This window comes from Dermacentor variabilis, chromosome 3 (assembly GCF_050947875.1).
Source record: "Dermacentor variabilis isolate Ectoservices chromosome 3, ASM5094787v1, whole genome shotgun sequence".
Taxonomy (NCBI): domain Eukaryota; kingdom Metazoa; phylum Arthropoda; class Arachnida; order Ixodida; family Ixodidae; genus Dermacentor; species Dermacentor variabilis.
In genome coordinates, this window is record NC_134570.1 from 226,753,554 (window position 1) to 226,779,024 (window position 25,471).

The 25,471-nt window shown below is 46.6% G+C and overlaps 1 protein-coding gene across 4 annotated transcripts in view; it reads left to right on the forward strand.

Annotated features, from left to right (window-relative positions):
• Positions 1-25,471, forward strand: part of LOC142576673 (uncharacterized) — a 334,510-nt gene that overhangs the window by 83,316 nt on the left and 225,723 nt on the right. For 3 of the 4 annotated variants that reach the window (XM_075686902.1, XM_075686904.1, XM_075686905.1), the window contains exon 2: positions 23,484-23,620. In XM_075686902.1, coding sequence (XP_075543017.1) covers positions 23,534-23,620 — 87 coding nt within the window. In that variant the 5' untranslated portion in view covers positions 23,484-23,533. Of the gene's footprint in view, positions 1-10,478; positions 10,561-23,483; positions 23,621-25,471 lie in introns of those variants that run through there. The other variant, XM_075686903.1, reaches the window with a different exon arrangement.

Consider the following 25,471-nt stretch of genomic DNA (forward strand, 5'->3'; position numbering starts at 1 on the left):
AAGGCAAGTTTGGTTGTAGATCTTTCTTTTAATTCTTGAAGTGCAGAAAGTGATGAAGGGAATGAAATGGGGCATCTGCTTAAGAATCTGTTTGGTGCATGCAGTCCACTCAGTAACTTTTGAAGAGTTGTCTGCACAGCATACGACAGATGGTAAGTGCAATCATCATTAGCTAGATTTGGCACGCGACATATCGCTGCGACAAGTTCAGGGTGCGATCATTATGAGGGAAATTTAAAAATCGTATTTTGACGACAAAAATTCAGGGCTGCGATCATTACGCGAGTGCGATCATTATGCGAGTAAAAGCGGTATTTACTCAAGCTAGCGTCGAATAGGTTCATTGAAGTCCAGCACAGACTGAGTGGCACATACCCATTGCTCCAAGTCGGTGTCAAGGAGTTTCTTCGAACAGCGGTGCCTACCAAGTCCCGCATCTGCAGTGACCCATATCGGTGTAAGAGGTTCGTTGAAAAACGGCACATAATTACACATTGGCATGCAGTAGAACTCGCGTATAACAATATTCAAGTGCGGCGAAAATTCCATTCTTATAACCGATAATTGTTTATGACATCGCACCTCCAGCTGCTCGATGTTTGTTCGAACAAGCCAGTGAAAGATAGAATTCGGGCGCTGTACACTGAATGGCTTGTCAGTGGCTGCCATGAATTCACGCCCGCCAATAAAATGAACCGTGCCTCGCTGCAGGACTTTGCTGGATGGGTGCAAGATGCATGGTGCATGATCCTGTCTGCCATGGTCAGCAAGGCCTTTAAAAAGTGCGGGATTTCGAATGGTATGGACGGCACCGTGGATGAAATGCTTTGGCCTGTCGATAGCGATAAGTAGTTGTCTGATAGCGACGACAAGTGATATCTATTGTCTCACGTGACTCGTACTGGCGCAGTGAAAATCTTGGGGGCAAGGTACGCCGCTTCCATTTGTGTTTTTATTCATCGCAACTTTAGTGTATTGGGAATAAATCTGTTTTTTTTTTTTCCGAATGAGAGAAAATAGTATTTTTTATATGAAAGCACAAGGTGCTCGGTATTGTACTCTTTCTTTTTTATTGATCATGGAAAATGGGTGCGGGTTACAATCAAGGGTGCATTAGAATCTAGTAAATACCGTACCTAAATATGCTAGAACATTAATATATAACTTCTTCTTTAATGCGTTAGCATTCTTAGGGTACCTCATGCACTTTCTTGGGGCTAGCTATCTATGTATGTTTGTATCTAACTGTTTTCCTTCCTGCGAAGGTCACTGGGTAGTTGGGGGTGAATGGATAGCGCATCAGGCTGCTGTGGGAAAGTAGCAGGGTTCGAAACCAATCACCGGACCAACTTGGGTCACCGAGTGTGCGTCAATGTGTACAGCAATGTGCGAAGAGGGGGGGGGGGGGGTGCCATGTGTGTGCACATTGTCACATACGTACTCAGTGACCCAAGTTGCCCGATGGTTGGCTTCGAACGTTGTTGCTTCTGCACCGCAGCACCTGCCCAGCACCTGCACCGACTACCCAGTGACCGAGGTAGGTGGGAAAAACTTCAACGATTATGATACTCGCTAATGCGAAATTTGTGTGTACCTCTATACGTGCTTTCATTTTGCATGTCAATATTTCCTGTTATGATTATGTAGGCACACGGTTTACATTTGGAAGAGAATGCTATGAGTAGTGCACTTCGTTTCCATAAAGACGATGTGCGCTACTTTGGCGCCATATCGTAACCATCGTCGCCACACAGCGCCTCTTGCGTAGCACCACGCTTTTCTTACGGTTTGGTTCTGCCAACGGCAAGAGTGGCCCTTCGTCGCGGGGAAATCATGCCACCATGGAGTGTCAGCGGTAACAGCACCGAAGGGAGCGTCGCATCGAGCCTTACTCGTAGCTGCTCGCCATTGCCCCTTGCAGGAGCAGTGATCCCCGACACGCATGCTGGTACCCTGGACTGACCTCAGCAGCCGATGCCGTGGAGGAGCATAGCCCTCCCCACCTCACGCCACCCTTCTTAAATAACAAAAAAAAAAGTTGATACTCGCATTAGCATACGCTAAAGAGGCTGAAGGCCTCTCACAAGACGTTCATTACTTGACATTTTCATTTTAATGCGTTGTTACTTCCTCTAACTTTTCTTTCACCAAAGGTTGTGGGTCCAAGTACCTTAACTAACTCTGCCTTGATTAAGTTTGCACTAATGAAAACCAAAAGTTGCGGGTTTGACTCCCATCAAAGGTTGAAGGTTCGAGTGCTTTAATTAACTCTATCTTAATTAACCGTGAATTAAATTTCATTTAATTAACACCAGAGGGAGTAGGTTTGACTCTCGTCCGTCACTATGGTAATTGAAATCGAACTTGGAAATATGGCTGGTTCGCCCATATCTCCATATGGGCCGTGGGGTCGAGTGCCTTACCAAACTTCACCTTAAGAGGAAGCTTTAGCTCGGGTGCTCCTATCTAAATACATGTAAAAGGAGAATTCGTTTTTCTCGGCAACCACTGCACCAAATTTGACGAGGTTTGTCACATTTAAAAGAAAAAACTTAAAATCTAGTGACTGTTGGTTTCGGATTTTTGATTTAGGTAGTCAATCTTTTATTAAAAATTGGCAAAAATCGAAAATTTGCAAGAAACGAAACTATCAAGTTTACAACTCTGTAACTCAGCAACGAAAATTGTTAATACGATCTGGGAATTTCATATATTAGTACATCTAAAGCGGACAAAAGTGATATGTTACACATGAATCTCAAGAGATTTTATAGTATGGAAATACAGCTTTTGCAGAACCCGTGTAAACAATGTAACAAATTCACGTAAGATATAAAATGACATATCAAATTTGTCCGCTTTCAATAATCTAATGGATTCCATTTACAGAACCGCGATATCTGGTTTTTATGAAGAGCTATGAATCTGTAAACTTTGTGCTTCTATCTTTTTCAGACTTTCGAATATTGAAAATCTTTGTAACAAATTTCATGACCTAAATCGAAATTCCGCTACGAACAGCCACTAGAGTTTAACTTTCTCTCTCAAATGCAACAAATTTCATTAAAATCCGTCCAGAAAAATGTTTTTGCATTTTACATGTATTTGAATTACATTGAATTGATCTCATCAATATCATTACTAATGTGGATGAGATAGTTCAAGTGGCTGAGGAGTTCTATAGAGATTTATACGTTACCAGTGGCACCCACGACTATAATGGAAGAGAGAATAGTCTAGAGGAATTCGAAATCCCACAAAGAAAGCCTTGGAAGATATGCGAAGGGGGAAGGCAGCTGGGGAGGATCGGGTAACAGCAGATCTGTTGAAGGATGGTGGTCAGATTCTTCTAGACAAACTGGCCACCCTGTATACGCAATGCCTCCTGACCTCGAGCATAACGGAATTTTGGAGGAATGCTAACATAATCCTAATCCATAAGAAAGGGGACGCCGAAGACTTGAGAAATTATAGAGCGATCAGCTTGCTGTCCGTTGCCTACAAAGTATTCACTAAGGTAATCGTAAATAGAATCAGGAACACCTTAGACTTATGTCAAGCAAAGGACCAGGCAGGATTCCGTAAAGGCTACTCAACAATAGACCATATTCACACTATCAATCAGATAATAGAGAAATGTGCGGAATATAACCAACCCTTATATATAGCTTTCATTGATTATGAGAAAGCGTTCGATTCAGTCGAAATCTCAGCAGTCATGGAGGCATTGTGGAATCAGGGTGTAGAGGAGCCGTTTGTAAAAATACTGAACGATATTTATAGCGGCTCCACAGCCACCGTAGTCCTCCATAAAGAAAGCAACAAAATCCTAATAAAGAAAGGCGTCGGGCAGGGAGATACGATCTCTGTAATGCTATTCACAGGAGTTCCTGTGTTTACAGGAGGTATTCAGAGACCTGAATTGGGAAGAATTGGGGTTAAGAATTAATGGAAAATGCCTTAGTAACTTGCGATTCGCTGATGATATTGCCTTGCTTAGTAACTCAGGGGACCAGTTGCAATGCATGCTCACTGACCTGGAGAGGCAAAGCAGAAGAGTGGGTCTAAAAATTTATCTGCAGGAAACTAAAGTAATGTTTAAAGGGAAGCTGAAGAGTCTGTCAAATTCAATAAGACGCTCACATACAGATGCGGGAACTTTATAAACCGTGAAGGTAAAATTTTGAGGGGGATTTTTCGCTTAGGAGCGACGCAATCGTCGGTTAAAATTGCGCTGTAGCTCCGCCCCCCGTTGAGCGCCGTGCGCTGCTGCTGACGCTGACGATGCGAGCCGAAACCGGAAACTGTGGCTTAGTGACGTCAACACTGGTGTTCCGCTCCTTCGCAGTCTCCACGACCGTGCCTTACCGGGCTTATTTCTGCGTGCGTGCCGTCCTAATCTGCTCCGCTCGACCCTACATTCCTTTATTTGTGTGTATATAGGAGTGGTAGTTGACGTGTGCAGCATCAATTGAACTTGTAGGCCGATCATGCTGGCGTTCTGTGCAGCCTACGCTTGCACGAACACCAGCGGCTGCGACGATGTTCCGATGTTCCATTAGTTCCTGCAAGACAAGAAGCTTTCAGCTAAGTGGGAGGCTGCTGTGAAGCGAAACAACTTCAAGTGCTCAAGAACAGCAGTGTTGTGCTCTAACCACTTCCGTGACGATTACTACCGGAGTTTATCAATAATGCGTGCTTTGGGTTCTCCTAAAAAAAAAAATATTTAGCAAGCTGAACGGAAGGTGCATGTTTATTGCCCACCCTTGACGCAGGTTTCATCGCCAAGCGCTGTGAATTTTCTATTCGCACGTGTGTTGTGAAACAGCCCGCATGCAGCTTCCATAACGCAGTGCAAGCGTAATGTTTGCATGTGTTGGAAAGCCTGCTCACACCAAGACGCTGCGCTCCCCCTTCTCTCGCACATATAAGAAACTGGCCATCTCACGTAGCCGACGGAATTCGCCGGTTACGAGTAGCGTGCGGATGGCATGCTGATGAAGGTTCTATACTACACGTGCTACAACAGCCGGTAAAGTTTTCCTGCATTTAAACCGTCTCTGTAGATTGCCGACAGCTTTGGGGCAGCGCACAAATGCTGAAGATCGCATCACCGCTTACTTTCTACAAGGAGGCATGCAGGAACATAACACTACAGTTGTTTACCCGGAAACATACTTACTGGAACGCTGAATGCAGCTTAGCAAAAAACATACTCACCAAAGAACATTTCCAACACAAGGAGATGCTAACACTTCGCCTTCGTTCGCGTGGAAAGCAGTGCTTGCACCAGCATCTTTTGCTTCTTGGAGAGGCCAGCTCTTCGCAGTCGGCTCGTACATGTAGTATGTACAAGTATGTACGTACGTGTAGTATGTACAAGTATAAATCCCTTACAAGTTATCTTGCACGCGACAGCGACAGCACTACAAGCGAGGCGATGGCTGTCGCATTCACTCGTCGTCTGCAAGCCGAACTGCACTTGAGCGACAGCTTTGAGCGATGACTTCCCGGTATGAGAGCAGCAATATATGCGCCGAAACTAGCGTGATGCATGCTTTATCAACTTCAGTTGATGTATTTTGCTGAAGAAGGAGCACAAAATATTTCTGAAGGTCTTGCACTAGGTTCTTATTCTTGCACGTGTAAAATTCAATAGTTTGCTCGTTCCGTGCGACAAACAGTAGTATTTGAGTTATGTACATCCAGTTACAGCTTCGCACAATTGGCTAGTCGCTCATAGCATTTCCTGGCGACGAGCGACGAGTTCTAGATTTCTAAAAACGAGCGATCGAGCGACAACACCGAGCAATTTGTTCAAGCGACGGCCCGTTTTGTCGCTCGAAGCCGTCGCCCGTCACCGTCGCGCGCAAAATCGCTCTCGTAGGGTTCGGACTTAACGCCGAACTCCTCAGAGAAACGCAAGCTCTCGGAAATTTCCATGACCGTCTCAGCAAAACACCACCAAAATACTTTGCACCATGCTTCGTGTGTAGCGGCAGCAGTCAGTCCGGACGAACACCATTGTTGACGTCACGAGGCGCCCGACCAATCACAGGCGGAATCGAGGCGCGCGAGCTGGGCGTGTCTGCTGCTGCACTTCTCGTCGAAATAAAATATGTTTGTTTCTTTCGCTCAATTTCGATGTGATATTCGAATTCAGAGTGTTGAAAACCACGGCGTACTGCTCTTCACTCATTTTTTCTGGAAAAGCTTTCAGCTTCCCTTTAACAGTCTCGGAAGAGAACAGCAGCTTATGATAGGTAGCAAGGCACTGGAAGTGGTAAGCGAATACATCTACTTAGGGCAGGTAGTGACCGCAGATCCAGATCATGAGATTTAAATAATCAAAAGAATAAGAATGGGCTGGGGTGCGTTTGACAGACATTCTCAGATCATGAACAGAAGGTTGCCATTATCCCTCAAGAGAAAAATGTATAATAGGTGTGTCTTACCAGTACTCACCTACGGGACAGAAACCTGGAGGCTTACGAAAAGGTTTCTACTTAAGTTGAGGAGGACGCAACAAGCTATGGAAAGAAGAATGATGGGTGTAACGTTAAGGGATAAGAAATGAGCAGATTGGGTGAGGGAACAAACGCAAGTTACTGACATCTTAGTCGAAATCAAGAAAAAGAAAGGGGCATGGGCAGGACATGTAATGAGGAGGGAAGATAACCGATGGTCATTAAGGGTTACGGATTGGATTTTCCAAGGGAAGGGAAGCGTAGCAGGGGGCGGCAGAAAGTTAGGTGGGCGGATGAGATTAAGAACTTTGCAGGGACGACATGGCCACAATTAGTACATGACAGGGGTAGTTGGAGAAGTATGGGAGAGGCCTTTGCCCTGTAGTGGGCGTAACCAGGCTGATGATGATGATGATGAATTACATTATGTCAGTAAGCAAACACCAACTAGCCCAATAACGAGTCCTTCTACATACATACCTTGTTTCAACGGGGACAATATGTTGTGTCGCCATATAGATTCAATGCTAACGCATTACCGTCAACAGTCTTCGTGTGATGGTTTCTGCTGCATATTTTTTAAATCGCAGTTAGCATTCTTAGAATACCTTATACACTTTTTGGTATCTGTTCCTAACCGCTCTCCCCGGCCTCTGCAATAGATAGTAAAACCTGTAATATTTTCGAGTTGGTGTAATCGAACCCGCACGACACAGGTTCTTCAACACAACAGCCACAAGGTTTTGCGCTGTGCACTGAATGCACTTAGTTGTTGTTGCCTCGAAACGTGGCTCACACCCACAGGGTGGATTGGCCACACTGGGTTGGTCTGTCTAACAACGTACCACAAGGGGGCGAAGGCAAACATTCAAAACGAATCATTAGGTAACTAAATGCTAATTGAAACTTCTACAGGGTCTATACATACATTTAGGGTAAAATGAAAATAAAGTGTCCCCCAGTTGGGACCCTAGCAGTGAAGCCTTCCTGACGCTTGAATGAACCTGTGTACAGCTTTAGTCATTGGCACATGACTTGTGCCTCATTGACAGGCACCAAAGGATAAAATGTTTGTTGTAGTAAGTGCTAATCCCAGCTTACTGCTCTTAATGAACTTCTTGCATGTCAACTTGAGTGACTGAGTATGTGCCACTGTTTAATGAAGGAAAAAAAAGACAAAACACAGGAGTGCACTGGCTGTGTACTGCTTTGTTATGGACCTCTTTTTCACCAACTTGGGTGTATGGGGGTGCCACTGAGTGTGTGCTGCTCTGCAATGAAAATATAGTGTGCAGGCTGTCCTATTGCTAAATCCACATGAGGCTTTCGCAATGGCACTGCTAGATGGCACAACATATCAAGAAGAAAAACCTGTAACTGGTGAGCAGTCGAGATAATACATTCAGTGCGAAAACAAATTGATAAGACTGGATCATTATAGGCATAGGTAACTACAATGTTGATGTCAATGTTTTGAGGAAGATAGGATAAGCGTGCAAAATGTGAGACAGCTATGCATGTAGTTAAAGGGCCTTTACCAGGTCTGGCCATTTTGATCTGACAAGTGCAGAGCATACAATGCGCAGTAACATTTGGGCTTGCAAAGAATTACATCGCAATGCACTGTGGAAAGATCTGAAATTTCAATGCAAACGCCATTTCCCCTTTCGCTTGCGGCGACCGCGCGCTAAGCCAGACGGTGACATACTCGTGTCTGCAGTGTGACGTCGCTCATGGAAACAAGTGACTTCAGGAATTATTTGAGGCAACATCTGTTATTTGTGTGATCTGTCGCTTGAATTAATGAAGTTTAGAGAAATAATAAAACACAAACAGAATGTTTGCGTTGTTGTTTCCTTTTGTCTTACTTCGCACCGAAGAAAGAGAGATGTACTTCCTCTTTGTCTGCTTGTTCCCACGTTTGCGCAGTCACGTGCGCAGGTATCAAAACTATGCCATTTTGTAGTGTGTTCCAGGGCGTGATCACGCTCTGCGATCCGCTTGTTCTGCCTCAGTATTCGTGCAGCATTGAATTATACTTCTAGTCATGTGTCTTTTTGCACAGCACGCATGATCGTGCGCTGCGCAACACGAGACAACAGCAGGCGCGTAACGCCATCAGTGGAAGTGTGCAGCATAAAAAAAAGAAAAATGAGAAAGCGAGAAAAAAAAAACTGAAGGCGGGGCCGTGACGTATACGTCACGTGATCCTCGAGGTCCGGTATGGAAGAACATGGGGAAGGAATTTTTCTTGCGGAAGCTAGACGGGGCAAGGGGAGAGAGTGTCTTGCTTGGCAGTGGAACTTCTCTCCTGAAATTATGGGTTTGTGGCACTGAAATATTTCTGTCGTTGCTATTAATGACCAATTTGAAAAAAATGTTGCAGTAGAACGCTCCCATGAGGACACGTTACAACTTCCAGCGTATAACAGAAAATTTGCTATGAGGCCTGGTGAGGGGCCCTTTAGTGGCTGATTAGTTCAAGAAAGCTAGGGAACCAATTTCAGCCCGTTTTGAAGAGCATGCCAATCGATCATCATCATCGAAACACAAGAGCCCAGTGCCAGTGCACGCTTCATACACAACACGTTTCACACATACCTGCACACCACCCATCTCGGCGGCTACGCACAGACTTCATGGTCCAGCATGTGCAAAATGAAACACGAGAGATGCATGGTGTGTTTCAGTAGTGGCAATACCATGTGTCGCTAGATTGCTTGTTTGCTAATCGCATTAACGTTCACAGTCATCACGAGGTTCTGCAAAACATGTTTTCCTCCAGTTACTTATTTCAGCTGTAATTCTATTCCAAAAAATAAGACAGGATTGAGACATTTGATTTCATTTGTATCTATAATAGGATACAACAGCTGTTGGCAACCAAAACACACGGACCACACGGGGTTGTCTTACTCCGCCACCCAGTCACAGAAGTATGGTGTACTAGAATATTGGGTAGTGTGCTGTCTGCCCTTATGCGGCGCATGCTTGCAGCTGAAGCCACTCGCGTTGCTGGAGCCGGAAGCTGCTAGGGGCACTGGTTCCACCTGAAGGTCCGTGCCAGTCCGTGCACTCCTGTCACTGCCACTTGCTTGCTGAAGCCCGCACACGAGGACATGGATTGACTAGATTTTGATTGTCTTTGTGCAGTGCAACATTCATCAACTTGTCTCTGCAATGTCCTCGGACATCCTTTGTGCTTGTTCTGTGGTACCCTAAGCAACTACGCCTCGCGGAGGAACAGTGGCTGGCGGTTATGAAAATGCAGGCGGTGCTTCACTGAAGGCTTAAATTGTATCTGACTATAGCTGCGCCCTGCATGTGTTGACACTTGCGTCTGAGAGACATGGTCATTGAAAATGGTATTCTTTATTTGCATTTTTTCCACAGCTGTGCTAAATCTGCAAATAGCCTCTCTCAAGCACCTTTTCATACGTGTGCAAACATCGGAGGAAGGTAAACATGTTGCATCCCCTTCCTGTTCAAAGCGGGAACTAGTGGGAACCAACAGTACACATATACAACTGTATTTACTCGAATCTAGGCTGACCCCGATTCTAAGCCGACCCCCTAAAGTCTGAAGACAAAAAAATATATATATATATATATTACCTCGAATGTAGGCCGAACAAAAGAAGCGAGGACAGTGTTCACAAAATGCAAACAGCATTTATTGAATCTGAACGTGCAGAGCTCATTCAACGTCGTCGTCGCTGCTAGACTCGTCGCTGTGTTCCTTGTCACTGTCACCTTCAAACAGTGCACTATCTTCGGTACCGTCAAGCGCATTAGATATGCTGCACTTTCTAAAGGTGGGCACGATCAAAGTATCTGGGATGTCGTCCCACGCTGCAGCTACCCAGCCCGTCAGCTGCGATAGCGATGCACGTTTGATGCGGCCCGTTGCCGTTAGCATGTAGTCTTCGTCAGTCAACCAGTCCGTGTAATATTTCCGCAGGCGATCCTTGAAAGGTTTGTTGATGCAGACATCAAGTGGCTGCAACTGGCCCGTCATGCTGCCCGGTATGACAGCAAGGTCCGTGCTGGTTTGGGCGAGTGAAGCCTTAACGTTCTTGGTCAAGTGCTCACGGTAAGAGTTGACGACAAGGAGCGAGTTCTTTGTCAAAAGGGCTCCTGGATGCCGTCGCCACACAATCTTAACCCACTCTTCCACCATCGCACCCGTCATCCACCCGTTCTCGTTTGCCCACACATTGACATTTCTTGGGAAAGTTTCTCGAGCAGGCAGTGTCTTCCTTCATATAAGGAATCCAGAGAAAAAACGGGGAATGCGGGAGATGGAAATTCAAGACTATGAGCAAAACGTAAACAAGGTGAATGCAGGAGCCAACGTTTCGACAAGTGGACTTGTCGTCTTCAAGGCGACATATGCTTTCCTCGCCACAGTATATATAGGTGGGGTTCTTCTAAAGGGGAGAGGGTGTGAGGCAGGAGGACGCGGAAATGAGGGAAAATGTGTTAGCATGTCGAATTGAGAGTAAAGGAACGCTGTGTACAAGGTCAAAGCCAGGGCACCAAACCCCTCCCCCCCCCCCGATCTGTCAACACACGCAAATTAGCTGGCGTGTCAAGGGCATCTGACACACGCTGGCTGACAAAAAAGGAAAAGAAAGGCTTAAAAAAAACGGGGGGGGGGGGATACGCCAAGAAATCAAACTAAGTGTTGTTGCCTATAGCTTGATGCTTAGCATAGCGAATAGATTCTAAAGCTCCCTTTGAAACGTTTATGCCTATTGGTTGCAATGTCTTGAACTTATGGATAAGGTATGATTCTCTGTATTTTCTTTCTCGTTCAGAACAGAAATTTGACTGTAAGATGTAGAGTTTAAGTTCATCAAAGTTATGACCTGGTTGGTTGAAATGCTCGGCAATGGCTTTGGGAAGCTTTTTAGCTGTGTCCGCGCGATGTCCGTTTAAACTGACGTTCATTGATTGTCCTGTTTCACCGATATATTGTTTCTTACAGAAGCAACATTCAAGCATATAAATCACATCCGAACTTGTACAAGTGAAGCTAGATTTGACTTCATGTTTATAACTATTTGCGGTGCTTTTAATTTTAATGTCACTTTGAAGGTGCCTGCAGGTTTTGCACCTAGGGCGACAACATGCTTTATTACGGGGGAATGCTGCTGGCTGACTTTTGTGTGCACTAACATGTCTTTAAAGTTCTTGTTTCGGCGATAGGTAACCCTGGGTACATCCGGGAACGCTTTTCGCAGATGCTCGTTACTTGATAATATTGGGTGGTATTTTCTTAGGATGTTTATGTTTGGGAGTGCATTAGAATATTTTGTTATAAAGGCCGGCGGTCTGTCAGATTCTAATGTGGGCTGTCTCTTCGCCAATTCCGACTGTCTCTCCAATCTTGACGCGGCATCATAAGCTCTATCTAGAGCAACTTGGGGATAGTTCCTTTTTGCTAGCGTTGATTTAAGGTCATTTAGGTGGTGGATATAATCGTGGTCTTCGCTGCAGATTCTTCTTGTACGTTTCGCTTGTCCAACAAAAATTCCTTGCTTGCAATGTCGCGGGGGATGACTGTTGTAGTCTAAATATTGCTGGCTATCTGTAGGCTTCCAGTAAAGTGTCGTTCTCAGTTTTCCGTTTTCTATGTAGACCTTCGTGTCCAGAAAGTTGATCTGACTAGGAGAGTGGTGAGCAGTAAATTTAATACTCGGGTGAAAGTGATTGAAATGGCTAATTAAGTCGGTTAAGGTGCTTGTGCCGTGTTCCCATATTGACATGTGTACTTATATTTGTCGGGCGACCACGTTTCGCCGCCTAACAAATGTTATCGCACAACGCGGGACGTGTCTGCATGTATTCGAAGTTTCTGGAAAGTTATCGATGCTTCTATCCGCTGTCTGTTGTCGCCGAACCTTGTGTTATCTGATTTCATGGCGTGACTCAAATGGTGTAGAACTTTGTAGAAGGCATGTGGGTCCCCACGAATAGTCTGGAACATTCGATGACTGCTGTATAAAAGCCGACGCGCTTGACCCGCTGATCAGATTTTCGCCGATCGCCGACCGTGTTCGCCGCTATCATTGTGCTATAAGTGTAGCCTGTCTTGTGGGCACAGGTTCGCCCTATAAAAGTTAGTTTTGTTGTTCACTGTATTGCTACTGTGTTCTTCTACGTCACCACCACGTGACAATATTATAAATATGTCATCAATGTAACGAAAATAGGTGTGGGGTTTTAAAGGGTAGGATTTCCGCAGGTCTGCTTCAAGCTGTCCCATGAAAATGTTCGCATACGTGGGAGCGAATGGCGTACCCATGCTAGTGCTGAAAATTTGCAGGTAGTGTATAGAATCGAATTCGAAATAGTTGAGCGGGAGAACTAACCTAAGGAGCGATAAGTAAACTTCAGGAGCGTGCGCTTGGGAATTGATTGCGAGGGATCTAGAAACGGCTTCAATTCCTTCACTCATGGGAATGTTGGTGTAAAGGACAGAAACATCCAAAGTGACTAGAATAGCGGGGTCGGAAAGGATTTGGTTGGCGTTGATGCCGTCCATAATTCGAAGGAAGTGCGGCGTGTCTTGAATGAAAGATGGGAGGGTGGTGGGTATGTTTGACAGGTGGTGATTTAAGAATTTAGATAGTGACTCAGTAGGTGTGTTGTTATTAAACACAATAGGCCGACCTGGGATTTCTGCTGTATATATTTCTTCGACCGGAACTTTATGTATTTTAGGAAGAAGATAAAAGCGGCCTGCTGTTTTGTTCTTGGGCATCATGAAGCAATATTCAGATTGCGTGATTAGTTCCCTGGACAGGAGCTCCGCTATTGTGCTTATCACAATATTGCTGTAATCTGAAGTTGGGTTAGAGTCAAGTTTTCTGTAATGGGTGTGGTTGCTCAGTTGTTTCGAGGTTTCATTCTTGTACTTTTCTATAGGCCAGATTACGATACTGCTGCCTTTGTCTGCTGGTTTTATTACAATATCATTCCTTTTCGCAAGTTCTTTAAGGATTTGGTGTTGAGCGAGGGTCAAATTTTTGCATTTCCAGCAATGTCGCATTGACTCTAGAATTTCCTTTGATATCAGTTTTAAGTATAAATCGAGGTCTGGGCGCTGTTCGGTTTCCGGTGTCCACGTGCTAGGTGGTCTAAGAGAGTCTCTATCTTCTTTTCCTATATCTGGTCTACCAAAAAAGAACTCCTTGATGCGCATGCGTCGTGAAAACTCTGTTATATCTTTGTGGAGTTTGTATTCATTTACTTCGTTGTTCGTCGGACAAAACGTTAGACCACGTTTCAGGAGATCAACTTCTTCGGGGCTGTGTACTAGGCTACAAGGCTGTGAACGCTGTGTATAAGGCTTTGACCTTGTACACGGTGTTCCTTTACTCTCAATTCGACACGCTAACACATTTTCCCTCGTTTCTGCGTCCTCCTGCCTCACACCCTCTCCCCTTTAGAAGAACCCCACCTATATATACTGTGGCGAGGAAAGCATATGTCGCCTTGAAGAAGACAAGTCCACTTGTCGAAACGTTGGCTCCTGCATTCACCTTGTTCACGTTTTGCTCATCGTCTTTCATATAAGGAAGGAGTTTATGTCCATCAGCTGTGCAGCACAGCATCACAGTTGCATGCTGCTTCTCGTAGCCCGTAGAGTGCACCTTCACCTCCTTGGCACCTTTTTCATTCACGGTGTATGCCACTGGCATATCAAAATACACAGCCGTCTGGTTGGCGTTGCCGATTTGCCCAAGGTTGTAGCCTGCCGCTTCTCTCTTTCGCAGCATGTAGCGCAGAAAAGCTATCAGCTTTTCTTCGGAATCGCTTGGCAGCTTCTGGGTGATTGAAGTGCGACGTCGGAGGCTGAAGCGGAAGTGCTTCATGAATTTCTGAAGCCAGCCCCGGCTGGCTTTGAAATCCTTTGGCGTTAGGCCTCGCTCCCTCGAAAATTTCCTAGCTTTTGCTTGGAGCACTTCTGTTGTCACTGGAAGGGCCAGCTGCTCTCTGCGTCCAAACAAAGTCGGCCAACACTGTCTCCACTTCGTGGTGACGGCCTTTCTTTGGTCCGCTAAATGCCATCCTCGTTGCGGCACACGCAAAAAGCGGCTGTCGTTGTCCCCTCCAACGACGGATGTTTTTCTCATCAACGCCGAAGTCCCGCCCAGTTTGAAAGTTTGACGATGCCTCTGTGGCTGTCATAACTTTTCACTTGACTGTTACTGTAGTGGCATCTCCTGCTTCGTGCCATCGCAATAACACCACGCCCCACACCGATACGGCCGACACGACACAGGTCAAAATGGCGACCTTGATTGTGTACCGTTGACTGCTGGCACGGCTAGTAGCAGCTGCGGTACTGACTTTTCTAGGTCGCGCTAGCTATGCACCATATTTAGCAGTTTCAATGAAAAACTGGCACGTTTTTTTTTTAAATCCTCGAATCTAAGCCGACCCTAGAGTTTGGAATATGATTATTTGAAAAAAACTATCGGCTTAGATTTGAATAAATATGGTAATTCAACAATAGACCACTCTCGTTCTACGCCACAACAAGATGGCCACATGATCTTCCTGTAAAGCAGGAGTGTTTTGTGGGCAAAAATAATGCTGCACGCATGTTGACAGGCACTTGCAGCTTCATGTATCTCAGGATTTCTTCCCTTTTTTTGTGCGTTTGGCCACTGAGTCAGTTCGTCATGCCGGTGAGTTGTTGCACAGTTGAATACGTAAATCGCATGAAAAAGGACAGTGGGATTGACTTTTTCCATTTCCCAAAATACGAGTAGAAGCAACAAGTGTGGGTGATGATAATGCACTGAGGTAGCCGACAGAATCTGTGGAGTTGACCTGCGTGTTTCCTGCATGCTCAAACTAAGCAGCTGCTGCTTTCAAGTTGGATGATGTTTATTTATAGTGCGAATACAGGACACAAACACGGAGATGAATGCAGTCTCTCTTAAGTGGATATGTGGGCTGGCAGCTGTGAACATTACAAGCACTGCTCGTGTACTTCTCAGTATTGCTGCCGCAGTGACAATGAATTTGCAAAAATGACAATGAAGTACGTAAAATCCACAACCATTCTTTTTCTAGCGGGGTAGCACGTCACATGTGATGTGCACATTGCAAATCCGCAAGCACAAACAGATGCGCAGTTTAACTGGCACATGCAACTTTGGAAGAACAAAGTCACTAAGATTTGAGGATGTATGCATAAATGAGAAGGGTTGTCCATACACTGATGCTGGCTGCCTGCACAAACCAGTCGGAGGCAGTTCGCAAGGGGCACAACGAATCTTCACATGGATGATATGAGGGAGCTATGCTCTCATGCAAAACTAAACAACTGAGGGGTGAAAAACTAAACTTAGCATTTCAAGATGCACCTACGATGTTGCAGGATTGCCTGATCACTTTGCTCGTACTTGGGCAACAGTTTTTACACTGCAGCCTGTTACCTTCTTCACTAGACGACATACTTCTGCCATTAGAAACAGTCTCATGATGGTGCGGAGTGAAGAAATCTTTCATATATTTAAGCTAGTTATCTGCAGTACGCGGCGTTCTATGTAGGACATTGTGCCACATGCTCTTAAGCTCTCCTAGTATAACGAGAGGTATGTGATAAGTCCGATAAAATGGGGAGTTAGCAACATGTAGCAGCTTTCTTTTCTTAAAAGAGGTCTACCTGAGTGCTGGAGTTGTATTTGAAAGCGTGTGGGGTCTCAAACATGCTCTTTTGACAAAGGAATGACAACACAGTAGTGCAGACAATCACAAGGGCATTTATTGCACCTTTTATACACCAATCTAGCCAGCCGAATTTTTAGCGATAGAACATGCCGATGGGGGTACGACAGATCGAGGAAGTCCGACTCACCCGTGATCAGATAGCGAGTGAATATGTTCACTCCCATGCTGGACAGCCATGCCTAATCATTTGCATGTATGTTCACACGAATGGTGGCATATTCAAACGATCGTGTTCGTCCATTCCAATGCCCTCCTTCTAAGCCTTTCACAGGACGTGCCTACGAACGCCCGGCGAGCATGCGAAATAATGTCTACACAGCTAGGCGACCCCAAGCTAAACAAGACAGGTTTCTCACTTTTACGCCCGAGTAACCCCGATCTTAGGTGGCATTAGCAGCGCAACACTCGCGCCATCTCTTGTACTAGTCTGCAACTAGACTGACCGCCGCTCGTGCGATGCCACACGGTGAAGCCGGATTACACGAGACACAAGCCGTGCAGGAAAAACAATATCAGGGGACACGTGTAAGTCGAGCATCCCCACAAGTGCTGTCCCATCAATAGAGCTTATTCTCGGAGAAATAAACCAAAGATGTCTCTCCACTCAGCCCATGGCGGGTGTACTTTTCCTGGGATTCTCCAGTGATGCCAGATTTTTGCTATGCCTCAGAGGTACGAGGGCATATATTCATAACCTTGTCAAGGTTTTGTCGTGAATTAGTTCGGTTGCACGATCAAGGTTAGAAAAACACCCACATAAGCACAGCAGAGAAGTGGCTATGTCAGGCGGCTCAACTGATAACTGTAGAAGCGTCATTCAAAATACACGGAATTGTTCTCCACTTCTGACACCATTTTTTCTACTTCCTTTTTAAATAAAAAGATCTTGATCCATAAATATTATTGCGATATCATCGAGCGATGCTCAAGAAATGAGCCGCCGCGAGAACGACGAAGTTGGTCGGTGCGCTTGGCGTGAGCGAGTGTCGGCCTGGCTGCTTGGCTCCAGTGTAGATAGCCTGTAAATAGCCTCTTCTGTCTGTGTCTTTCCACACGCAGCATTCTGGTGGAGGTCAGCGATCCCTGTCCTTACCACGGAACTCAGAAGTGGTCGGCACACCGAGCTTGTCACCATGCCTCCCGGTGATGCGCCCACCTCTGCAACGGCTTTGGCTTGTCCCACTGCTCCAATCGTCATGGTCACCCCACATCGCGACCCAGGTGTGTTCTCTGGCCTGGAGGGCCAGGATGTTGACGACTGGATCAAACTCTATGAACACGCCAGTGCTAATAACAGGTGGGACCCAACGATTATGCTCGCCAATGTCATCTTTTATCTCGGCGGCACCCCACGCGTGTGGCACCAAACACATGATGACGAGATAACCAGTTGGGACAAATTCAAAGAGAAGCTATGAGAACTGTTCAGCGACCCCATTGGGCGCAAGGATGCCGTGAGAAAGGCTCTTGCGTCTCGTGTTTAGTCATCTATGGAGCCGTACGTTTCCTACATCCTCGACGTCTTAGCTCTATGCCACAAAGCTGACGATGCTATGTCCAAAGCTGGTAAAGTGTCACATATTCTAAAAGGCATTGCCGATGACACTTTCAATTTGCTTGTTTTCGGCAACATCTCAAATCGATGCCATCATCAAAGAATGCCATCGCCTTGAACAAGCTAAGAGCCGCCGTATCACACACCACATCACGCGGCTACCCAACACTGCTGCTACGTCGACATGTGAGGGTCGACCACGTCAGACCACCACCTGTGACGACGTCACCCGTATTGTTCGCCGCGAACTTGAGGCCACCTGCTCGCCAGCTTTCTCCACGACGCCTCCCAATCCGCCAGCAACCACCATTGGGATGATTCAGGCCGTCGTCCGACAAAAATTTGAGAACATGGGTCTGAACTCCGTGTGTTCCACATCTCCAACCCAGCGTTCCCCAGTTCTCTAGCGGCCCTCCTCGTCCTTGGCAGTCCTTTTCAGCCACATCTCGCCGCAACCCATCCGATTGGCGTAGCCCTGATGACCGGCCGATCTGCTTCCACTGCTGTCGCATCAGCCACATTGCTCGTCACTACCGCAACCGATGGCCACCACCTCCTCAGATATACACTGCCGCTTATTCCCGCACCTTTGGACCTTCCGTTCCCTATACCACCTGCCATGAATCCACTGCCGCTGATGCTCCTGCTCTGAACCTTCGGTACAGCCGCTCGCCCTCACCTCGACGCCATCAGTCTCGTTCGCCCCAACCCCGTCGCTTCTCTTCGCCACCTATCGCCTCCCGGATCCAGCTGGAAAACTAGGAACTGCAGCTTCTAGAGGTGAAGCTGCGTTGTCGACCCTGCCCTCAAATCCTCTGCTCACGTTACCCACGAACCGAAACCTTCTTGACATTGACGTTGACAGCTATCCTGTCACGGCACTCATCGATACAGGAGCACATCTTTCAAATATGAGTGCTGCCTTCCGACGACGACTGAACAAGCTCCTCACCCCAGCGTCGGCGTGCATCGTCCGCGTTGCGGATGGCGGTACTGTGCCTATCATCAACATGTGTACGGCACGCGTCAGCATCGCCGGCCGCCGCACTCCTGTCCTCTTCACCGTAATTGCTCATTGCCCCCACGACCTCATTCTTGGCCTCGATTTTCTCTCTGAACATTCTGCTCGTTTTGACTGCTCTTCCAGTACTCTTCACCTTGAGTTGCCGATGCTCGCAGAACCTTCTGACACACCCCAATGCCGCTTACGTCCCACCGGCTTTCTTCGTCTGCAGCCAGAGTCAATAGCCTACATTGAACTATTGTCTTTCCCATTATTTCCTGATGGCGAGTACCTCGTCACTCCTCTGCCCAACATTCCAATAAGGTATGATGTTACAGTGCCTCACAGTATACTTAATATTACTGGGAACCGCACTCGCATGCCTGTCTGTAACTTTGGATTGGCAAAGCAAATTCTACCGTAAGGTGTTTGCCTTGCCACCGTTGATTGTCTCGGCGACCAATAAGTGGCAGCGTTATCGACCAATGGTTCTCGCGAGCTTAGCAGGCCCCTCGCGCCAGCCTCGGGTGCCGATCCCAATATAAACAATATGGTTGCGTTGGACCTGTCCTCGGCGCTGGCTGAAGAGCTTTGCCCAGTATTATCACCCTACCGAGATATTTTCGACATCGACGATCGCCCTTTAGGCCAGATGCTTGCGGTCCAGCATCGGATTCTTACTAGCGATGCTACGCCTATTCACCGACGACCGTATCGAGTTTCTGCGCCGGAACGCCGAGTAATTCAAAATGAAGTGAACAAAACGCTAGATAAGAACATCATTGAGCTTTCTTCGAGTCCCTGGGCGTCATCTGTGGTGTTGGTTAAAACGAAGGAGGGCACGTGGCGCTTCTGTGTAGACTACCGTCATCTGAACAACATTACTAAGAAGGACAGCTACCCGCTCCACGTATAGACGATGCCCTTGACTGCCTGCACGGTTCCAGCTATTTCTTGTCTATTGATCTTCGTTCGGGATACTGGCAGATTGCTGTTGACGATATGGACAGAGAAAAAAACGCTTTCATCACACCTGATGGCCTATACCAATTTAAAGTAATTCCGTTTGGATTATGCAACGCCCCTGCCACCTTTGAGCGTATGATGGACTCCTTGCTCCAAGGTTTCAAATGGTCCACATGCCTCTGCTACCTCGACGGCGTGATCATCTTCTTGCCAACGTTCGACACTCACCTTGAACGTCTCGCAACTATACTTGATGGATTTCGAAAGGCGAAGCTGCAACCTAACTTGTCCCAATGTCGTTTTGGCCACTGGCAAATTACTCTTCTTGGCCATCACGTTGACGCTTCCGTAGTACAGCCTGATCCCAACAAAACTCGCGCTGTCAGAGAGTTTCTGGTTCCGAAGACAGCTGCAGACGTTTGAAGTTTTGTAGGGCTATGCTCGTACTTTCGTCGTTTTGTTCCAGATTTTGCGACAATTGCTAGACCCCTAACTAATTTTTGAAGAAAGGCATACAATTCTTGTGGGGCACTGGAGACGCCGCCGCCTTCTCTTGTCTCGTCACTCTTCTAACCTCACCACCCATTCTCGCCCACTTCGACCCTGATGCCCCTACAGAATTGCGTACAGATGCCAGCGGTCATGACGTAGGTGCCGTCTTAGCCCAGCGTCAGCGTGGCCAGGATCGCGCTATTGCTTATGCAAGCCGCCTCCTAGCACCATCGGAGCCCAACTATTCCATTACGAAACGAGAATGCCTTGCTGTTGTCTGGGCGGTTGGAAGTTCTGTCCTTACTTTTACGATTGCCCTTTTTCCGTAGTCACTGACCATCATGCTCTCTGCTGGCTCTCTTCGCTAAAAGATCCTACAGGCCGGCTTGGTCGATGGGCTTTGAGGCTACAAAAATTTTCATATTCCGTGGTGTACAAGTCTGGCCGCCTGCACCAAGAAACTGAAAGCTTGTCATGTTACCCTGTTGATGACTCTGACTCCTCTAACATTGCCAGTGCTTCTTGCGTATTCTCTGTATCACAGCTGCTTCATTTCACCGACGAGGAACGCCGTGACGCCTACATCAGAGCACTCATCGACCGTTTTTAGCACTCTCCGGCCGATGCTACTCTACGCCTCTTCGTCCTCCACGACGCTACTCTGTGCTGTCGTAACCTTCATCCGGACGGCTCTGAGTTCCTACTTGTAATACCTAAACACGTCCGCTCCACTGTTATAGAAGTGCTCCACGACGCACCAACGGCAGGACATCTCGGCGTATCTCGAACCTATGAACGTGTACGTCGCCGCTTGTGAACTGTGCCAACGACGCAAGAAGCCTTCCCAGCTCCCCGCTGGTTACCTGCAGCCGCTCGACATCCCCGCCGAGCCCTTCCATCGTGTCGGCTTAGACCTTCTCGGCCCATTTCTGGAATCTACAAAAGGAAACAAGTGGGTTGCAGTTGCGGTGGACTGTGCGACCCGCTATGCCATAACCCGCGCTCTTCCGACCAGTTGCGCAACTGATGTTGCGGACTTCCTCCTACATGATATTATTTTGATGCATGGTGCTCCACATCAATTGCTAACAGACCGTGGCCGTACGTTTTTGGCCAAAGTCATCGACTACATCATGCGTGCCTGCTCAATACGGCATAAATTTACCACCTCCCACCATCCCCAAACGAACAGCCTCACTGAGCACTCGAACTGCACCCTTACAGACATGCTATCCAAATATGTGTCCGACGACCACCGTGACTGGGACCTGGCTCTACCTTACATTACCTTTGCATACAACTCTTCCCGTCTCGAAACTGCTGGCTTTTCCCCGTTTTACCTCTTGTATGGCCGCGAACCAATGCTACCACTGGACATTGTGCTTCTGTCCGCCACAGCTTCAACTAGCGATTATGCCCGTGACGCAATCGCCCATGCTGACCATGCTCGCCAACTTGCGCACGCTCGTCTACAAGTGTCTCAAGACAAGCAGAAGCGACGCTACGACCTCCGTCACCGTGATGTCCATTTTGTGTCCAGCAGCCTCGTGTTGCTTTGGTCACCTTCGCGTAAAGTTGGCCTATGTGAAAAACTCCTTTCTTGTTACACAGGTCCATATCGCATGCTCCGCAAATTGACCGATGTCACCTATGAAATCGTTCTAGCCACGCCCACTACGTCCTCCGCTGTGACAACCAGTGACATTGTCCATGTCGCCCGACTCAAGCCCTACAACTCTCCACGCGCCTTGAATATTTAACAGCACTGTGACGGTGCTTTTGCCGCCAGAGGGGGTAGTATTACGATATCTTCCGACGATGCTCAAGAAACGAGCCGCCGCGAGAACGATGATGAAGTTGGTCGGTGTGCTTGGCGCGAGCGAGTGTCGGCCTGGCTGCCTGCTCCAGTGTAAATACTGTCTGTGTCTTTCCACACACAACAATATTTTCACAAGCAACAGATAAATTTGTTAATTTTCGCTTTTAATTCCTGTTGCCTCTGCTTGCTCCCTTAGTAGATAGATCGTTTGATGCCTCAACTCCTTGCGACTCTTGTTTCCAGCTGCCAACTTTGCATGAAAAGTGCTGTACAATTAAAGAAAAACCAGACAAGGTAACGGATGACATTCATTTTTCTAGTGGGTTTAACGGTTATTGCAGGTTTCGATGATGGATGCTGTTTCGCATTATTTTATTTTCCACCTGATCTAACCATATCGCGGGTATATGGTTCCGAGGATCTGCCAGCGTCGGGGTGAGCTGTCACTCAACCAAATAATGAAGCAAAAGCAAAAGTAAAACGCAACTGGCGTTTTCTCCGGTCAGAACTCATTCTACGAGCATACAGACCAGCTGACTACGAACCGAATCCCTTTCCTGGTTCCTGGATCAGTTTAAACAAAGAACATTGAACTAGCAAAGCAACAGCGATGCGCACGACTGTTGAACGCATCTAGAGTTACTCATCGCGCGGGCACCGTATCTATGAGAAAACTGGCCTTCATATTCTAGGAGTTGCTGATAACTACCGCCATCCAAAAAGAGTGAAAAAGGCCATAGAATGTTAGCCGCTGAATAGCTGTCAAGTCTCAAGATTGATATAGCGGCGCTTTAGGATGGTGTGTGAGGAGTGGTGGCGTGGGTGGGGAGAGGGAAATATGCCAATTTCGTGGGGGATCAGCCCCCCCCCTCCCCCGCGCTGGGTTTGTGCCTGAATAGGTCATGAGGGCTCTGTACAAGGCGTCAGTGCTCACCTATACAAGCGAACCATCCTTTGCAGAAGCAGGTTACCACACTTGAGGGCCTGTCACTGTTCGCCCAGATTTTGGTGATGTTCAAGCGCATGGTCCTCAGTAAAATGAAGTGAATGAGGTGCACAATGCAGGATCCAGTTCTTGACATAATAAAACTTAGATGAGTCAGTATGGTAAGGTAACCATCCTTGCTAATTATAGCTTCTTCTTATTCTACTTTACATGTTGCTTCAAGCATTCCGTAGACACCACAAGTATACAGAAGGCAGAACTGAGATCTATAATTGTGACATTGCGGTCTAATATTCAGTGGCGACATATATGGCTGTTCATACATGAGCAGTCCTCCTGATACCTGAAGACAGCTCAGGGACACAATCGCTTTTTAAGTCAGCTTAAAATCGCGTCTCCATTTTCTACTCCCTATGATTACGTTTTCTGCTGTTGCACATCAGAAGAGCACATGTGGTTCTGACCTGTGTGTTCTTATGCAGGTGATCTGATGGATGGTCCTCCGTAGTAAAGGCGGCAATCCCGCGAAAGCATGTCTTCCTCGACGAGGCCCCCAGGCCGGTCCACTCTGGCTAGGTCCAAAAGCCTGCGCCTGCCCAGACCTACCGTGCAGCAGCAGGTGAGTAAGGGTGGCACTCTTGATAGCTTCTGTTGCGAATCACGACCTGGCGTCCGCACGTGCGATGCCTTTTAGGGACACAAAAGAGAAACACTAAATCAGCTTAGACTGATAGTCTTCTTTTGCTAATGTCCTGGCATATAATAGGTTGGTTACTGGAAGAGGAAATGAAGATAAAAGTTCCATTTCTTTAATTTCATGCCAAAACCACAGCAACCTGGCTAACTGGACGAGTTTGTGTGGATTCATAGTTAAGAAAATTGTGAAGTCACGAAGACAACAGACAAAAAACAGCACGAGCACTTACTAACCATTGAAAATATTTTGCTAGAGACTTGCGTATATAAGTTAAACTGACATATTTAAATGAATTCAAAAGAAAGCTTTTGTGTACAACATTCCTATGACATGTGTTGCAAGATATATAGGATAGATGTGTCAGTGCGTGAATGAGTACCTAAGACAACACAGAAATTCTTTGAAAGCAGCATAGTTTTGAATTTGTATCTACACTGTCAAGGTTTCTGCTGCTCCCAAGGATTATATGAAATCAAGATTCTGTTTGTGGACTGACTAGCATTTGAAATTGTCAAGGCATTTTTCATCAAGGACTACAAAATCATGTGCGTGAACATTTCTTTATACTTGGGATGCCAATGGATGCACAAATGTATGCATGTGATCATTTGTGCCAGTGGTACCGCTATACCAGACGAGTTTTGGTACCTTACTCACCTGGCATGGGGAGCCAACTGTGTTCTGTTAAATGACATTTCATGTGGCAACTGCTGATACTTATTCAAATCATTGAATATATTTATATTATTGGGTGCAGTTTTGCCTAAGGCAGTGTAAATACCTGCAGTTAGTGGTGTAGCTGCTGCGTAGCCTGTGCCAGCAAAAGCTTGCGCTACTGTTGGTCTGCACTCGCAATGGAGAGGATAGAAATATCGACGTCACTGGTGCAGTATTTCATATTTATTTCGGTACTGCCACACTGGGCCACCCACAGTGCCAAAGTACTGCAGGCTCTAGCCCCCAAGGTGATTTTGCTTAGAGAAAATTTTTTTGTTTAAGATGCCACATTTTAAGATAGCGCAGACTAAACGGAAGAGGGACCCAAGAACCACATCGCCAGACTATGTGTAGCAACGTCTGCTTCGATCATGAGCGCCTGGTGAGTGGTTTAGTGACCATCTAGCAAATTAAATTTATTACGTAGGATGTTGATAAAGTTGTAGCCGACAATTCTGCGGCGCTACATTACTGGTACAATGGGTACATGAGCTCGGGCTGCTAGCCACCGGAGCATCTTAACCATTTACCCCCAGTAAAGCTGGGGGAAAGAGGGGAGTATTCAGGCATTCGTAATTCAGGCAAATCGTAATTGCGAAATCTTCGAATGGGTTGTGCATTGCTTGCAAGGAGCTATTGAATAATCTGCGGCTAGCAGAAAGCGTGGCACAAGAGGAGGCTAGCTCAGTGCTCGCATCTGGAATGTTCTTCAAGGTGGATGCGATTGAACAGTGCTGTGAAGAATAGAACTAGTTTTCCACTCCACTCTCACGGTGAAGATTCCTTTATTCCACAGGGACATTGTAGCAGCACACACATCATATTTGAGTCTAAGTGCATTTCATTCAGAAAGGTTTGAAGCCCCCATGTTGCAAGAATGTTAACACTTTTGTGGAATATTGAAAGAGGACCATGAAGTAATTGCAATAAAGCATAGTTTTAGCCAAACTGAATCTTTTTGCTACAAAACTGCTCTGCAATGTGCAAGTTACCGAATTGCAACTGCTTTAAATGCACTTGAATCGTGCCAGTGGAGGCCTTGCCACAAATGTTGCA